General features: G+C 40.5%; 1 protein-coding gene across 7 annotated transcripts in view; it reads right to left on the bottom strand.

Annotated features, from left to right (window-relative positions):
* NFAT5 (nuclear factor of activated T cells 5) overlaps nt 1–17,974 on the bottom strand; it is a 138,180-nt gene that overhangs the window by 19,962 nt on the left and 100,244 nt on the right. For all 7 annotated transcript variants that reach the window (XM_034788543.1, XM_034788542.1, XM_034788548.1 and 4 more), the window contains 4 exons: nt 15,741–15,875; nt 15,472–15,524; nt 10,462–10,594; nt 5,469–5,546 (listed from right to left, as the gene is read on the bottom strand). In XM_034788543.1, coding sequence (XP_034644434.1) covers nt 5,469–5,546; nt 10,462–10,594; nt 15,472–15,524; nt 15,741–15,875 — 399 coding nt within the window. The remainder of the gene's footprint in view (nt 1–5,468; nt 5,547–10,461; nt 10,595–15,471; nt 15,525–15,740; nt 15,876–17,974) is intronic.

A 17,974-nucleotide genomic window follows, 5' to 3' on the forward strand; every position in this document is an offset into this window, starting at 1 on the left:
TTTTTCCACTATGTCATCACCCTTCTCAATGTAGGGTGACAATGACAGCACCCCATCTACACAAACAATTCGACAACCATTTCTTCAAGTCATTTGTACCATTCCCTGTAACTGATGTGCAATGCATTCTGGGGTGATCCAGTCTGAATGTACCTAGATGCAGACAACAGCTCTGCACTACAGAGAATAATCCTGAGTTGGAAGTGGATTTTAGTGTCTATAAACCAATAACCCCAGAAAGGGGTTAACAGACTATGTTGGGGGTAGTGCCAAACTACAACTGCTTAAGCTGTCAACTAAATTCAGTAAGGACAGGATTACGGTCAAGGACTCAAAGGAAAAAGTAGCTTCAATCCAGGGCTACTCAAACGACAGAAAATGCACCCCTTCCTCAGGGCTGGAAGAACCTGGATAGCTAGGGCCTGAGACAGCCAAACAGAGGAAATTTGATTGCGATAGGAAAGACCTGGGCAAGTGAGTCAAGTGCTTTTGAAGAGCCCCTGGAGAGGTGAACTTTGGGGGCGGGGGGGTGTTTGGATTTTTCTGTTTATTTCTCATGCCTTAGACAGCTGTGTGTTATTTAGGGATGGCCCAGTTTATGAAATAGTTTTGCAACTGAAACTGATCCCAGTTCACATCAGACCCAATGGACTAACCCCCCTCTACTCCCCTCCCCCCCGAGGGAGGGACCTTTTTACTGGTCATTTTCAGAAAGGACCTAGAACAAGTATTAAGATTTTGGTTAACTGCTCATCCCATGTGGCATTCCATTTTTGGGGAGCTGTAGGTCAGTGTTCCCTCTAATTTCTCCTACGCATATGCGGAATGAATTTTGTTATGTGCACCAATATGGAGATGATGTGCGACACATCACCTCCATATCAGTGCAGATAACAAAATTCATGTGGCGGGGGTGGGGTGGAGGGTTTGGAGTGTGGGAGGGGGCTCAGGGCTGGGGCAGAGGGTTAGAGTGTGGGGGTGTCAGGACTCCAGCTGGGGGTGCGGGCTCTGGGGTGGGGCCAGGGAGGAGGGGTTTGGGGTGCAGGCTGCCCCGGGGTTACTGCAGGGAGAGAGGACTACCTCTAGCTCTCTCTTCCCACAGCAGCACCTGGGATTGGGGGGAGAGGCGCCTCTCCCCGCCACGGCAGCTCCCGGGGCTGTGGCTGTGGGATAGGCGCCTCTTCCCTGGCTGCAGCTGGGGCGCCTCTCCCTCTGGCCACTGCAGGTCCGCGGCTTGGTTGTGGCTGGGGAAGGGGTGCCTCTCCCCTCAGTCACAACATGTCTGGGGCTGGGCTGGGTTGGGACCGAGGGAGGGGCGCCTCTCCCCTCGATTGTGGCAGGTCTGGGCCAGGGCTGGGGTGCCTTGCCCCTCGGTTGTGGCAGGTCTGAGCCGGGGCTGAGTTGGGGCAGGCGCCTCTCCCCCGGCTACAGCAAATCTGGGGCTGGGCTGGGTTGGGGCCAGGGTGCCTCTCCCCCCGGCTACAGCAAGTCTGGGGCTGGGCTGGGTTGGGGTCAGGGTGCCTCTCCCCCCCGGCTACAGCAGTTCCGGGACTGGGCTGGGGCTGGCAGGGAGAGGCACCTCCCCCTGTCGCAGCCCTGAGCGCCTGCGCAGCGCTTAATAGGTTGCTGCGCAACCACACAGCTTAGAGGGGACTTAGATTTTTTTTTTTTTGGCTCCTCTCTTTCTTGTGGAGAAAGAAGAAAAAAAAACATGGAATCATAGAAACGTAGGACTGGAAGGGACCTCAGTAGATCATCTAGTCCAGTCGCTTGTACTGAGGCATGACTAAGTATTTTCTAGACCACTCCTAACAGGTGTTTGTCTAACCTATTCTTAAAAACCTCTAATGACAGTGATTTCCCAACCTCCCTAGTTAGGAAGTATTTCCTAATGTCTAACCTAAATCTCCCTTGCTGCAATTTAAGACCATTATTTCTTGTCCTGTTCTTAGTGGTTAAGGAGAACAATTTATCACCCTTCTCTTTATAACAACCTTTTACATACTTGAAAACTATCATCATGACCACACTCAGTCTTCTCTTCTCCAGACTAAACAAACCCAGTTTTTTCAATCTTTCCTTGTAGGTCGTTTTCTAGATCTTTAGTCATTTTTGTTGCTCTTCTCTGGACTTTCTCAAATCTATCCACATCTTTCCTGAAGTGTGTTGCCCAGAACTGGACACAGTTCTTCAGTTGAAGCCTTATCAGTGCTGAGTAGAGCAGAAGAATTACTTTGTGTCTTGCTTACAACACTGCTGCTAATACATCCTTGAATAGTGTTTGCTTTTTTTTTTTTTTGGCAACAGCATTACATTGTTGACTCATATTTAGTTTGTGACCAACAGTAACCCCCGGATCCTTTTCTGTAGTCCTCCTTCCTAAGTAGGCATTTCCCATTTGTGCAACTGATTATTCCTTCCTACAAATTCCTGCATTTGTTATTGAATTTCATCCTAATTCAGACCATTTCTCCAGTTTGTCAAGTTCATTTTGAATTCTACTCCAGTCCTTCAAAGCACTTGCAACCCTCCCAGCTTGGTATCACCAGTGAACTTTATCTGTGTCATTATCCAAATCATTATGAAGATACCGAATAGCACCAGACCCTCGACAGAGCCCTGCGGGACCCCACTCACTATGCCCTTCTAGCTTGATAGTGAACCACTGACAACTACTCTCAGAGTACACTTTTCCAACCAGTTGTGCGCTCATCTTAGAGTAGGTTCATCAAGGCTGCATTTCTCTACATTGTTTATGAGAAGGTAAGACAGTAACAGAAGCCTCACTAAAAGTTAAGATATGACATCTACTACTTCCCCCTCAACAACAAAGCTTGTTACCCTGTCAAAGAAGGATATTAGGTTGGTTTGACATGATTTGTTCTTGACAAATCCATGTTGACTGTTACTTACTACCTTATTTTCTTCTAGGTGCTTATAAAAAGATTGTTTGATTATCTGCTACGTTATCTTTCCGTGTACCGAATTTAAGCTGCCTGGTCTATAATTTCCTGGGTTGTCCTTATTCCCCTTTTTATAGATATATACTATATCTGTCTCTTTTCCAGTCTGCTGGGATCTCTCCTGTCCTCCAGGCGTTCTCAAAAATAATCACTAATGGCTCCGAGATCTCTTCGACCAGTTCCTTAAGTATTCTAGGATATATTTAATCAGGCCATGTCAACTTGAAGACACTTAACTTATCTAAGGGCAGGTCTATACTAGAAGTGCTACATTGGCATAACTACAGCAGGTCTAGAGAAGACACTATGTGGATGGGAGAGCACTCTCCCGTTGGTATAATTACTCTACCTCCATGAGAGTCAGAAGCTATGTCAGCGGAAGAGTGTCTTCCGGCGACATAGCCCCAGTGTGGACAGCATTTAGGTCTCTGTAATTCGTATTGCTCAGAGGGGTGGCTTTTTAAGCAGTAGTGTAGACTGCCCTAAATAATTCTTAATTCATTCTGTTCCAATTTTAACCTGAGGCCCTATCCCAGTTACACTGATGTTCACTATGTTAGTCATCCTATCATTGCTAACTTTTTTGGCAAAAACTGAAACAAAAAAAGCATTTAACACTTTGGCCATTGCTGTGTTTTCTGTTATTGTCTTTCTCTCCTCACTGAGTAATGGGCCCACCGTGTCCTTGGTCTTCCTCTTGCTTCTTTGTGAAATATTTTCTTAGTACTCTTTAGGTTCCTAACTATTTTAATCTAATTTTTGCCTTGACCTTTCTAATTTTGTTACTACATGCTTGTGTTGCTTTTTTGTATTCATCCTTCCTAATTTGACCTAGTTTCCACTTTTTGTATGACTGAGATTCAGTGTTGTTGATGATCTCCTGGGTAAGCCAGGGTGGTCTCTTGCCATAATTCTTATCTCTCCGACGCAATGGGATAGTTTGCTCTTGTGCCCTTAATAGTGTCTTTTTTAAAAACTGCCAACTCTCATGAACTCTTTTTTCCCCTTAGAATTGCTTCTCATGGGATCTTACCTAGCAATGCTCTGAGTTTGCTAAAGTTTGCCTTCTCTAAGTCCATTGTCTGTATTCTGTTTTCCTTCCTACTATTCCTTAGAATCATGAACTCTACCATTTCATGAACATTTTCAGCCAAGCTGGTTTCCACTTTCAAATTTTCAACCAGATCCTGTTTGTCATAAAGGTTTTTCAAAGTCTTTCCCTACATTTTCCCTGCAAGGTTAAACCTCATTACATATTGTTCCGTCCTTGCTGATTGGTCAAAAGAGTGCATTTGGTTTCTAGGCACATCAACTGCCAAGGCCCAAATGTAAAACTATTAACTTTAAATATCAGCTTTGTGATTTTAACCTGGAGCTATGGATTCCTATCAAACTTGTGATCACATTGTTTAATCTGCTCTCCTTTCAAACTGTCTTCATCAGAGCAGGTTACGGAAATTTCCATTAACCGTGGCACACTAGTTTTAACAAATGAATAGAAATGTCCCCCTCCTTTACTATGTTCCAATACATACAATTTAAATACACCTCCCACTTCAAAACTGGATAATTTTGCACTTGTATCTCATGAGCCAAGTGACGCAAACGTCCTGATTAAGCAGCATTAATCACACAACAGACAGTGGAGGGAATGAGTGAAGAATATTAGAAATACACCTCTACCTCGATATAACGCGACCCGATAGAACACAAATTCGGATATAATGCGGTAAAGCAGTGCTCCGGAGGGGTGCGGGGGGTGGGGGGGGAGGGGAAGAGAAGGAGCCAGAGCTTGCGCACTCCGGCGGATCAAAGCAAGTTCAATACAACACAGTTTCACCTATAACACGGTAAGATTTTTTGGCTTCCAAGGACAGCGTTATATCGAGGTAGAGGTGTAGTAAGTATACTCAACTTTCCCAGTGAAACCAGATATAAAAGCTCTGCTAGGCAGCTACAGAACAGCCCCCACTCTACTTACAATACGGTCACAATGTAACTTCAACCCCTCTTAAGGTAATATCCAAAGCTAGAACGTTAAGAGGGGGTTGATGCTAAACTTAATTCTTCTTAGTCTTTTACATTTTATCTTGCATAAATTAATTCTCTTATATTTTCTAAATTCCTTGTAATAATTCCCATGTTAAATGTGTAAGTGACAGAAACTTCATTTTCTCTCATCCTCATCCCTTGGAAGCATATTAAAGAAAGAGTGGAACATAGGGCAGTATACAGGAAGAGTCCAGATGGATTTTTTAAAACTTCTGAATGGTTTTTGCTTTATACTGATCCATGTTTATTTATGTATATAAAAACACTGTAGTTGCAAGGTGAAGTCTTCAAAGTCAGAAAAGAAAAAGAAAAGTTATATGCATAGAATCTAATGATATGATCACAAACTATTTCTATGGGACCCCTAGCTCCTTCAGTGTACAATCTGGACAGGAATGATGGAGGAAGTTACAGCTCACTCATTAACAACATTGATAAGAATCAATTTAGTACCTTTTATAGCCTCTTCAAAAGAACAAGGCTGTGCTGGGCTGGAGATTTCTTTCTTCACATTAACATTCAGAGTACCAGCTGTTGAGACAAAAGACATTGCTGAATCTCAAGTATGTTGAAAGCATTCTCACAAGAAATGGCTACTTACCTTACAGTAAAACTGTGGGTCTTCAAGAGGTTTTACCCATATATATTCCACTTTTGGTGTGCATGTGCCCAATGCACTTGAGTTCAGAGTCTTTTGGCCATTAATGTCCATTGCAGGCCATACTGGCACCCTGAGTGTCTTACTGCCTCTAATGGAGGGCATAAAGGGCAGGCCACCCCAACCACCTCTCCATTTCTTCACCAATATAGAACCTATATCTTTTCTGTCTCCTTGGTAGCACGGAAAGAGGGCAGGTTGTGGAATAGATATGGACAACACATCTCAAAGAGCCAAAGCTACTGTAAGTAAATAATTGTTTCTTCTTCGAGTGCTTGTCCATATTATACATATATATATTTATATTTTCCACTGTTGGAGACTCAATCAATGACCTAGATGACAGGAGGTGGGTGCCAGCAATCTACCTTAAAAAATTATTCCAAGAAAGCCCTACCAAAATAAGCATCAGATTTTGACGCTTCTACTGTGTAGTTATGCTTGGTAAACATATGCATTTAACTCCACGTAGCTACCCTACATGTCTCTCTAATTTTTCTCTACCCCTATACTGATTGTGCTTCACATTCCCCCTCACCAGATCTCTCTATCTCAAAGACCAGGTGCCCTCTTTTAAAGGTCAGCTGAGGTTAGTGGACCAGTCACAAGTGTACTGGCCCTGCTCTCACTTAAAGGGTCAATGGCACTCTGACATACCCTCAGAAGGCTTTTCAAAAAAAACGTTGCAACTGTATGGTGTGAAAAATGTGAAATACACATGAACTGATGATCAGAAAGTTGAGATGCATACTAGGATCTGTCCATCTCTGAGATATCACATCTGGCTGGGGAGGCAATTGCACTGGAGGTTGGATGGAGATATTCTTCTGGTTTGAGAACTAGAATTGCCTCAGCCATGCCTGAACTACCATGACTACTCTGGCTGAATCCTGCCTGAGCTTCATGAAAACTCTTGGGATCAATAGAATTGGAAGGTAAGTGTACATCAGTCCTGGGGATCAGGGGATCAGAAATGCATCAGACAGGGATGTCAGACTTGGTCCTCCTCTGGAGCAGAGCTTTTGACACTTTTGTTTTCTTTGGTGGCAAAGAGGTCTATGACTGGATGACCCCACTTGAGTGGCCTTCACTGACCATTTGTGGTCACTTGCAAATAGTCTGCTGAGATCTGCCAGCACATTCTGTAATCCTGGTAAGTACTTCTGTCAGACTCATAGAAATTCCATAGACATACACATTCATGACAAAGAATCTGCTCCCCCTTGTTTGTTTATATAAAAAATTATTGAAGTGTTGTCTGTCAGGAATTGACTTATTCAACTTTTTAGAACTCAGAGGAAAATCGTGCAGGCCCGATGAATGGCCCTTAGCTACAAGGTATTTATGTGAAGCCAGGCTTCCTGAAGAGTCCATATGCCCCATGTCTGAGGATTGTCCAAGTGGACTTCCCACCCCAATGTGAAGGCATCTGTCACCAATGTCTTTGATGGCAATTGTGGAGAGGACACTCGCAAACTTTGAGAGTCTTTCCACCAGCTTAATGACAAGTGGTGCCAGCCGCTTCCGAGAGCAGTGCGGGGCCCACAGCGCCACGGGGGGCAATCCCGAGGGCCGGATCCAAAGCCCTGAGGGGCCGGATCCGGCCAGTAGTTTGCCCACCCCTAGTCTAGACAATACTCAGTCCTGCCGTGAGTGCAGGAGACAGTCCTATGATTCTATGTGTACAGGCACTCAAAAAAGAACCCATACAAAATACACAAGACACATTAGTTACATATTTCCAGGTCAAATTGGTCCTCATAAAATACATCAGTTTAACAATCATTCAGTAATTCACTTCTACTATCACATGAGGCCAGAAAACAATCAGGATAAATTCAGGAGGAAAATGTTCACTTACATTTCCTGACAAGATTACATCTTCTAATACAGATACCAAATAAGTAAAAGTGAAAAATAAGGGGAAAAAGTCTTTGAGTCATGCAAATGCTCCTGGAACCTTCTTCCCCATAATACAAAGAGATGGTGTACCATGAATACTAGTAAACACATTTTACAACACACATATGAAATACAGTTTTTGTGGCGCTGAATATAGATATTCTCTGAAGGCAACATCTCCAAACAGAAGACTCCCTTTGGGTCACTGGGCCAAAGATCTGAACACTAGACTGTACCCCACAAGCTCATTATAAACTTTGTGTGATCATTAATATTTTACCAAAGTTACTTTAGACATTCAACATAGGGAATAAATTTCTAGCTCTCTTCTCTCACGGTCAGATGATGTAAAGCTATCTATCCATTCTACTGACAGCCATGTTATGTACAAATAACAGGTAGACCATGCATTGGGATTTTCAAAGGCGCCTAAGGGAGTCAGGTGTCCAACTCCCCTGAGTTTAAAAAACAAAACAAAAAGAAAAAGAGTATCTCAGCCTACGGACTACAAATAGCTGCACTGAAGGTTTTCATCATAGCAAAGCTTTTATGTCTTTTTAACAGGTTTACAGTATATAATCTCTCAGGCATTTGTAATTAATGTATAACTCCAATATCTAGCTGCCGCTCTCAACATTTCTCTAATCTTAATGTTTCACATAGACCATATTCATGAGAGTTCTCCTTGAATTTCTTTGCTCAGCAGAAATAGCAATGAGAGACATAGGACAGCAAGACATCAGGTTCTTATTATATTCTCATTTTGAAGCATAGAGAATAACACACAAAAGTCCTATGTATCAAGGTAAGAGTACATCCCTAGTGATGACGTTGCTGAATCTATTACATCTCTCCTTGTTCTCACCCTGATCGACAGAAAACAGAAGATGAGACTGACAGCTGATCAAATATATATATAGCACTAAAGTGAAGAGCTGTAGGTTTACTAGTTAAAATAATCATTAACTAGCATTTCAGAGGAATTTTGTGTCTAAAGACTATGTTACCAGCATGGGAATACCAATGAGCCTCATATTCACTCCCAATGTAAGCACAATTTTCTGTGCACACACCTGTGTGAACCCTGTTGTGTTATGATGGCAATTTTCTGTCCATTGCAAAATTTGTCCAAATAGGATTTGCACATTAAAATTCTTCACCTGCATGCAGTTATTACTGCACTAATGAGTGCATGTAACATGTGGGAAGTGCAGTTGAAGCCTCACTGAAAATGAGATCCAATACATGTAAGTCTGGGAATAAGAGAAATTGTTACTTTCTCTCTCTAGAGGTACTTCCTTACAGTCACAGGCTCGTACAGTGGCGCTAACAGAGCTTGCACGACTCTTACATTCACCCTTTGTTTTATGCTGACTATGCTTCTGCTCTAGGTGTTGAACTGTAGCTATGCAGAACTTTTCATTGCCCTTTTTGCCATTACATAGGAGATCCCCTTGCATGACAGCTTGACCTCCCCGTATAAACAGAAGTAAATAAAATCACATCCCCTAGGAGTACCATTAAGTTGCATATCTTATTTCTGCAGTGTAAGAGCTCACAATGTATAGGTCATATTAGTGAATTATGGGACATCAGTCATGTAAAATAAATTCACATCTGATTCCCAGCCTAAGACAGTCAATAGTTTTCAAAGTTAAAAATAAAAAGAATTAGCAGTGTACTTCTAAAGTTTAATTTTCATTTCTAAATTGAACAAGCAAGCTGGGTACTGTATTAGAGATTGTGGCATCAAAAACAGAAATATTTGTATGATTTGCACCCTTCGGTCTTTCTACACAGAATGTTCGGTGCTATTTATTTTGCTATATCTTCCACTGCAAACACCTGTACCTTCGCTTGCCCTGCAGCTTGGGGTCTTCCTTTTTTGAACTTATATAAACCTGAAATTGATACTACTACCGTATGTGAAAGCAGCAGCCTGTATCTGGCTGGGATTTCCTCGCTACATGCCATAACAAGGATGGAAGTTAACCCTTCAGACCTCATTACTTGACAGAGCAGATTTTGCTAACAAGAGGAGCGCCTAGAATATTCACATTTCTGATGCCAATATAACAAGTAACTAGAGAAATTTTGATAACCTGCAATGATCAAAGTTTACTGAGACTGAAGTAAAACATTTTGATAGTCAGCTAAATATTGCACAGTCTACGAGAAAACAAAAGCCTTCGATTTTATTTTATTTTTGAGTAGTGAGGAAACATTTGCTCCCTAATTCTTCCTCAAGTCCCTTTCCCTCTATGGTTACCTGTCTGCCATGGGTAGGGTCTCCTCATCCTTTGCAAGCCTTTTCACCGCAACTAATACAATTGCTATTTGACTTCGTTCTGTGCTTAGCCTCCTGTTAGAGATGAATGTTAGGACTCAAGATCCAGGGTGTAGACAGCTGAGCCCTAAAGCTAACTATTTGCGTTCATGACACCCCTAAGGGTGGCTCTCCCAGTACTCGACAGCACACACCATCATCTTTATTGCAATCATGACGGTTACTGTCCCTCCCTATATTAGGGTCTGGGGAACAGAAGAGTCCTCAGCTGAGGGAAGGAACCAGGAGCCTTTCAAAGTGCTTTGGCCAGTAGAGGAACTGTCATGTTAGTGACTCAAAACATTCTTCCTAGAATGCCTTGAAATTTCAGAAGGCTGCTAAAGCACCCATATGTGCCACTTATCAAAGAAGAAATGTCATTGTAATGGTATATTATTACTGAACATGTATATTTGTTGAAAAGCCTATTACCCAACTTCACACAGCTGCTACCCTTGTTAGCCCCTTTCTCTCTGCTTCAATATTCAAAAATTAAAACCAGAAAAGATCTTGCAGGCCATTTTGTCCATTCCCTCCCCGCATTTCTTCACTTTACGTACATGTATCTGGAGTGTATGTAAATGACTGCACATCATGTGATCTTCCAGCATTGGTCACCACATATATCCCCACAGAAACAGATGAGGTTATTTTCTGGTCGTGATATGGTGGCACCTTCACAATAAGATGATTCTGTATTGCAAGGAGAGAGAGTTCATATTAGAAAGATTTCTTCATTATTTTAATTGCAATTTAAAAGGTAACTATTATCCATCCAAAGCAAGCCAAATCAAAGCAAAAAATGGACTAGCACAAACACTAGCAAATACATTCTAGTAATTTGGGGAAGGGATAGCTCAGTGGTTTGAGCATTGGCCTGCTAAACCCAGGGTTGTGAGTTCAATCCTTGAGGGGGCCATTTAGGGAACTGGGGTAAAAATCTGTCTGGGGATTGGTCCTGCTTTGAGCAGGGGGCTGGACTAGATGACCTCCTGAGGTCCCTTCCAACCCTGATATTCTATGTTTTTATATTCTATTCTAAAAGAAAACCTGTAAGAAGTGCAGGGGGGAAGGCGGTGAAGCTGTGCTTCTGTTAAAAGAAATGGACAACCATGTGGAACTGAAAAGGACACTGGAATGTTCTGCCTACAGTGCTTATTTGTAACATATAATGTAAATGGAGCGGGAAGAGTGGGAAAGACATACACATACCCCCTTGAACTCCGGCCCTGATTCAGCAAAATACTTAAGCATGTGCTTAACTTTAAAACCTGTGCTTAAACCCCATTGAAGTCAAAGAGAATTAAGTACACGTTTAAGTACTTTGTTGAATCAGGGCCTCTGTACTCAATATGAGCAGAGGTTCAGGTTCTGGCAACTCAGGCAAAGAGAACCTGAGTACAAGAGTCCAGTACATCTCCTGAATTCAAGATATTTACCATTTCATAGGTACTGGCAAGTTATGTAAACACAGAAGATATGAAAAAGATAAAAGAAAAGACAAGGCAAGGGGCAGAAGAGTCAAAGGGCTGCCGTATTCATTTGTACTTCCCTCTAGTCCCTTTTATTCTGCAGCATTACAAGAGTTTTATGGTAATTTTTGCGTGGAAGGTTTCAGTCATTTCTATCGCCTACCCTTTAAAGATAACATATTACGTGAATGCAGCAAAAAAGTCCTGGTAAATAAAAGCTCCCAATTCAGTTTCCTAGTATTTGAAATTCTTTTTGCTCAAGAACATTTGAATGAGTATTTGCAAGAATGTTCACAGAAAGTAAAAGTGTCACACAAATATTTGCTGGAGTATTCACACCAGATGTGCTTTTGCAGCCATTTGGAAAAGATCTTTTAATTCGCACAAAAAAGAGTCAAACAATTACAGACAACAAATAAATGTGTAAACACCCTGTGACGTTGCACTCTATATGGTTTTATGAAAATATGTTAATGATCGTGAATATAATGCAACTGGAATATGCTTCATGCAAAAAGTCTCTTGTAAGGTTTCACTACAAAGCTTATAATCTACTGAGTGTGTTCATCCTATTTGTATGAATGCATCATTCTTATATCTGAAACTAGAAATATGAAATATAACTCTGAGGTCCTACTGTAATTATGCAAAGTGTGGGCCATTAATGGTGGTTTGGAATCTTGATGGCTCTCATTAACCAGAACAATTGACTGTAGATGGCTCTGTTTACTTGTAAGCCTTCCTGTGAGTCAGGAAGGCTTGGGGATCTCACAATGACATGTGATCATGTCACCTGAACTGGAATCCATCTTTAACCTGGTGCTTTTCCATTAAGAAGGAGGGGTGGGAACCCAGAGAGGAACAAAGGTTTCCTGTCTTGTGCAAAAGATATATAAGGGGGTGGAACAGAACAAAGGGGGCTGCAGTCATGAGAAATCCCCTAACTACTACCTGAGCTGGAACAAGGACTGTATCAGGGGAAAGGACTGGGCCCAGACTAGGAAGGCATCCAGCCTGTGATAGAAGCTTACTGAAACATCTCTGAGGGTGAAATTTTATCTATGCTCACTTTCTTACTGTATTAGACTTAGACTTGCGTGTTTTATTTTATTTTGCTTGATAATTCACTTTGTTCTGTCTGTTATTACTTGGAACCACTTAAATCCTACTTTTTGTATTTAATAATATCACTTTTTATTTATTAATTAACCCAGAGTATATATTAATACCGGGGGTGGGGGAGAACAGCTGTGAATCTCTCTCTATCAGTGTTACAGAGGGCGAACAATTTATGAGTTTACCCTGTATAAGCTTTATACAGGGTAAAACGGATTTATTTGGGGTTTGGACCCCACTGGGAGTTGGGTATCTGAGTGCTGGAGACAGGAACACTTCTTAAGCTGTTTTCAGTTAAGCCTGCAGCTTTTGGGGGACGTGGTTCAGGCCTGGGTCTGTGTTTGTAGCAGGCTAGCGTGTCTGGCACAACCAGGCAGGGCACTGAAGTCCCAAGCTGCCAGGGAAAACAGGCTAAGAGGTAGTCTAAGCACATCAGGTGGCAGTCCCAAAGGGGGTTTCTGTGATCCAACCCATCACAACCTGTTTGCAAATAGTTCATGAACAGAAAAAGTACTGCTGTTAAATACATAGGTCATCCAGTCAGAGAAATGAAATTTCAGGTGATGTGGGTAATTAATCACACAGTGTGAATAGCAAATAAACATCAGCAGAAGCAATCATGAACAATCCACAGACCAACATTTGTTCCCAAACTATCTGTCCAACCATTAGAAATAAGAAATTGGTAAAAACTGTGTTTGTGGGCAATTTACCAACAGAAAAAAAAAATGACCAGCTCCCGTCAGCACTGTTTGCAATATTAATTCAACCTACAAGCCACCTAACTGTATGCAAAGATTAAGTCATTAAGTCAAAAGTGTAACTAAACTAGAAAAAAATTCAGCCAGACACAAAGAGCATAGAGAAGATACAATGCTTTTCCCCCATTGATAACACAATAACTCCCCAGTTGAAAGTCGTGGGCAAAATTTTAGATCCTTCCTTTTAACTATGTAATATGTACTATAACCTTTTACCAACTATTACATAAGGAGTCTCATTCACTGGCAAAACTGAGAAGAGAGTATAGCAAAGTAGTACCATTTTACTCACATATAGGTTCCTTGTATTTTCTGCTTATTATTTGTGTGTTAACACAGACAACCTGTCCTACGAGCTGTGCAAGTTATTTCTGTTAACCTTGCACAGCCAGCAAGAGCAGAATTTGAGTCATTACACATTTTCATGTTTACTAAGTTCCCATTCTATTTAGTGTTTTATACCACACAGCCATCATTGTGGTATCTAAGTGCCCAATTACAAAACCAAGTTACATTTATGCAAACCCACTAACAATGGGGTTGCTTTGGTGTCACTAAGGGCATAATTTTGTGAATGGAACCTTTATTTTTCCTTATAACACACCATAAGGGAAGATCCTAGATTAATTGCCAGTGCCACAAACTCCGAGGGGGGGAAAAACACTTAATTTTACTTGCAAATGTAGCCTAATCTGGACTCAATAAGAGAAATAACTTGCAAGTTCACAATGCTATTTTTCTTGTCAATTTTCGGACTAGAACTGCACTTTAAATTCTGTTTTTGAAGTTTTAAACAAACTGATGTCAAAGACATCATTCCATAACATTTCTTTAGATTGCTAGGGATAATAAATAATATTCTTTCCAGCTAAAACCCAGTTTAGAAATCCCTTACAGCCAAGTCTGAATAAGACAACACTGCATTCTAAGTGAGTTTACACATCACACAGTGGGGCCTTCTGCAAATCACCCCTTAGCTTTGCCTCAGTGAGCCTTTAGTTAGGTTTTTGTATAGTAGCTTCTTCATTTATTCTAGATGGGTTGAGTCCTGTTACCTCAGAACATTTATCTTCTTATGAAATGCCACAGTACTTCTGGTTAGCTAGAGCGCTCAAGCAGCTGGCCCGCAAATTTAATCTAGAGGGCAGTGGTAACAGGGAACCTTCAGCAAAAGGTCCTCAACTCTGGCAGTCCAACAACAGAATCAATGAATTTCAGGATCACATTACAAAGTTACCTCTCCTAGGTCCTTCTGGTGGAAGAGATATAATCTAGAGTTTTAATTTGAGGGTATGTGTAGGGCTGTGTGCTTTATTGTAAAACTGAACATACCTAGAGCCATAGGTAGTCCTGTTTTACAGAAACGGAAATATATTTTAAAAAGACTAGTAGGATAGGGAACCAACTGAGGATAATCTCATCCTTGGGAAAGGGGTATGGAATGCCTCGTAGAAATATCCTTGAAAGCAACAATCCCAATGAGAGCTTTTTTTTTAAATATGAACACACTAGTTGGGGTGGAGAGGGACTCCCACCAAAGAAGAGATTCTCTATGTCATAGAGCTTCACCTTCATGCTCTCTCTTTCTGGAGCTTAGTATTTTCCTTTACTAAGGAGGGCAGCTAAGTTAAACATGTTTCTGTACCTTTTTTTATGCTGTTTTTCAATCTTAAAATTGACTATCTGCCTTAGTATTTGTGAGTTGGCAAAAGTACAACCAGATACTCAGTTTTGACAGATGCTTTCTGTGTTAAGAAATTATTACCCTCTATTAAGTGCAAAAATCTATGTTAAGGGAATATTAAGATTGGAAGTCTGAATGGACAAAAAAATCAAGTAGTAAGTAAAATAAGTATGTAAAATTACAGATTGTGCATGTGATAAACACATTGTTTTTCATTATTTTTTTAATTTTTCCCTCAAAGTTAGCTAAGTATTATTCTTTACTTGTAGTGCTAACTGAAAATGGAACTTTAGAGTAGAATATCTTTCTTCACATTAACAATTACCACAAAACTATCATGCTTCCAGTATATAGTATGTGAAATCATACTAGATACAATTTCCTTAATTATATTCTTTGCATTTTATGTATGAAGAGCAAGCCTTCCTGGTCTCTACTGGCCAAGACAACAGAACAAAGCTAAGAATCAAGCTTTTATTTTGAGTGATGATGCAGGGAACATTTTCAGATATTTGTATACAATGCTTGAGTAAGTACCTGATGAAATAATTCCATGTCTATTTCAGCTTCTGCTTTCCAAGAGTTTTCATCTGATTTAAAGTAAAAAAAAAAAAAAAAAAAAAAAAGTAACTTTTATTGCACATTTATACAAAACTAAAATATTATTTTGGTGTCCTCAATAAAGTTGCTATAGTATTTGCTGCTTCATTAGCTCTTAAGAAGTGGAACAAAACCAAGTAGTAGGATTTTAAACCCAAATATGTCCTCCTTTCCTCAGCCCAAGCCCCTGTATTTTTCACACTGACCAGAAATATTCTCTTGGAAGATCACTTTTGTTCCCTTAAGAAAGTTCTTGCCAATCAGAAAGACTTCCTCTTCCCCCTTCACTGAACAGCTGTGCAAACTTTTCTTGAGGATCTCTGGCACGCCAGCTGGTTGAGCTACAATTGGAAGGACAAGCAGTTTAAAATAGAAAGGAACACTAATAGTGCTTGACAAAAAGGTATTTTCCTTTACATAATTTCAAGCAAAGATCAAAATCATTCCAAACCTCTGCCTGTACTTACACAACAGATTACAGAAGTTGGCATGAAATTTAGGAACTATTTGTTTCCAATATTTCATTACACATGGTAAAACAGTTGTGACCTGTAAATTCTCCATTTGGGTGATATGTACCCCAAAATCACTAACAAATTATGCACATTCCTTTTCTCATGAAGAGGAAATCATAGACGATTAAGAATGGAAGAGACCTCAGGAGGTCATCTAGTCCAATCCCCTGCTCAAAGCAGGATCAACACCAACTAAATCATCCCAGCCAGGGCTTTGTCAAGCCGGGCTTTAAAAACCTCTAAGGATGGAGATTCCACCACCTCCTTAGGTAACCCATTCCAGTGCTTCACCACTCTCCTAGTGAAATAGTGTTTCCTAATATCCAACCTAGATTTCCACCACTGCAACTTGAGACCATTGCTCCTTGTTCTGTCATCTGTCACCACTGAGAACAGCTGAGCTCCATCCTCTTTGGAACCCTCCCTTCAGGTAGTTGAAGGCTGCTATCAAATCCCCCCTCACTCTTCTCTTCCAGAGACTAAATAAGTCCAGTTCCCTCAGCCTCTCCTCATAAGTCATGTGCCTCAGCCCCCTAATCATTTTCGGTGCCCTGTGCGTGAAGGAGATTGCAAGGAATGGCACAAACTGAACTAGCTGTAGAAATTAAGTTCAGGTTTCATGAGTGCAACCAGCACAAACCATTAGTTTTACAGTAAAAGAGAGAGCATCAACTTATTTTTAATTGACTAGTTTTTTAAATTCCACTTTCGGTTTAAAATTCCAGTATGGTCTGATTTAAAAACAAACAAATATTAGTACCTTTTGTAAAGAGCTTTCTGCTTCTCTACTTATCAGCATCTCTTTAGCAAGAGAAAAACTGAGGAATTATCTGATCATATATGGAATCATTTAATCTGATTATACAAAATGTGCTTCCAAATGCACAAAGTAAACAAACTGGAAAAAAACTGTACTATTCTAGTCAACTATAGGAGTCTTAAGTCTTACAGTAAAGTGAGTACAACTTTTTTCACACAAAAATATTATTTTCAAGTTGTTAATGTACCTTTAAGGTAGTAACAGTTATCTAATGATCCACTAATATATAAGCATGTTATTCATTTGGACATAAAGCAAAACTATTGCTGAAGCTGATCATCTATTTTTAGTTTAGAAGCAGCAAAAAAAGTTTTTGCTTTGGCTGAACAACTACAGAGGAGAAATCAAACACTATTGTTTTACTTTGTGTCTTCTCCATATGCAAGCAGATCCACAAGCAAATCTAAACACCTACAGGCACAACTCAGAGACAGCACAAAATAGCATGTTCAAGTCCATAAAAAGTTTTTTTATGACAAAGCTTACTCAGTTCTGTGAAACTGAAGCCATAACAGATTTCAGTAAAACCATTCCCATAGTACTTTTACTTTTATTACATTATTGCTATTCTCTTGGCTGACACACTGGGGACTGAACAGATGACCTCCAGAGCTAAAAGTGTCAGCTGCTAAAGTTCTGTAGCCAAGGGCTGCAACAACTCTCATCCTCTGTGAATCAGCACTGAGGAGGACTCAAACACACACTCACCAATGAATTACAATTACACAGGCCCTCAATTCTCTGTGAATCAGAAGCCAATGGCAATATATATTAATGTACGTATTAAATTTTGTCCTTGCTGTGATTTATTTCTATGATTCTCAGACAACTCCTCAGATAAGATTGTACCCTCATTAAATAAAAAAATGGAGTGTCAACTGATAAAATAGTGAAAATAAATATAAATTATTGTAAAGTATTTTACTAACATTTTGGAGAACAGCTTACAAAAGCAATGCCTTCCCTTCTCTAGGATCCCAAGTGTCAATAGCAAACTTTAAAATAGCACTTTGACTGTAAACCTCTATTTTTTATAATTTATATGAAATTCCACTTCCCAATAGATTTCCTACTACCTTTTCTACTCACAGTTTAAGACCTTGGT

This window comes from Trachemys scripta, chromosome 13 (genome assembly GCF_013100865.1).
Source record: "Trachemys scripta elegans isolate TJP31775 chromosome 13, CAS_Tse_1.0, whole genome shotgun sequence".
Lineage (NCBI taxonomy): Eukaryota > Metazoa > Chordata > Testudines > Emydidae > Trachemys > Trachemys scripta.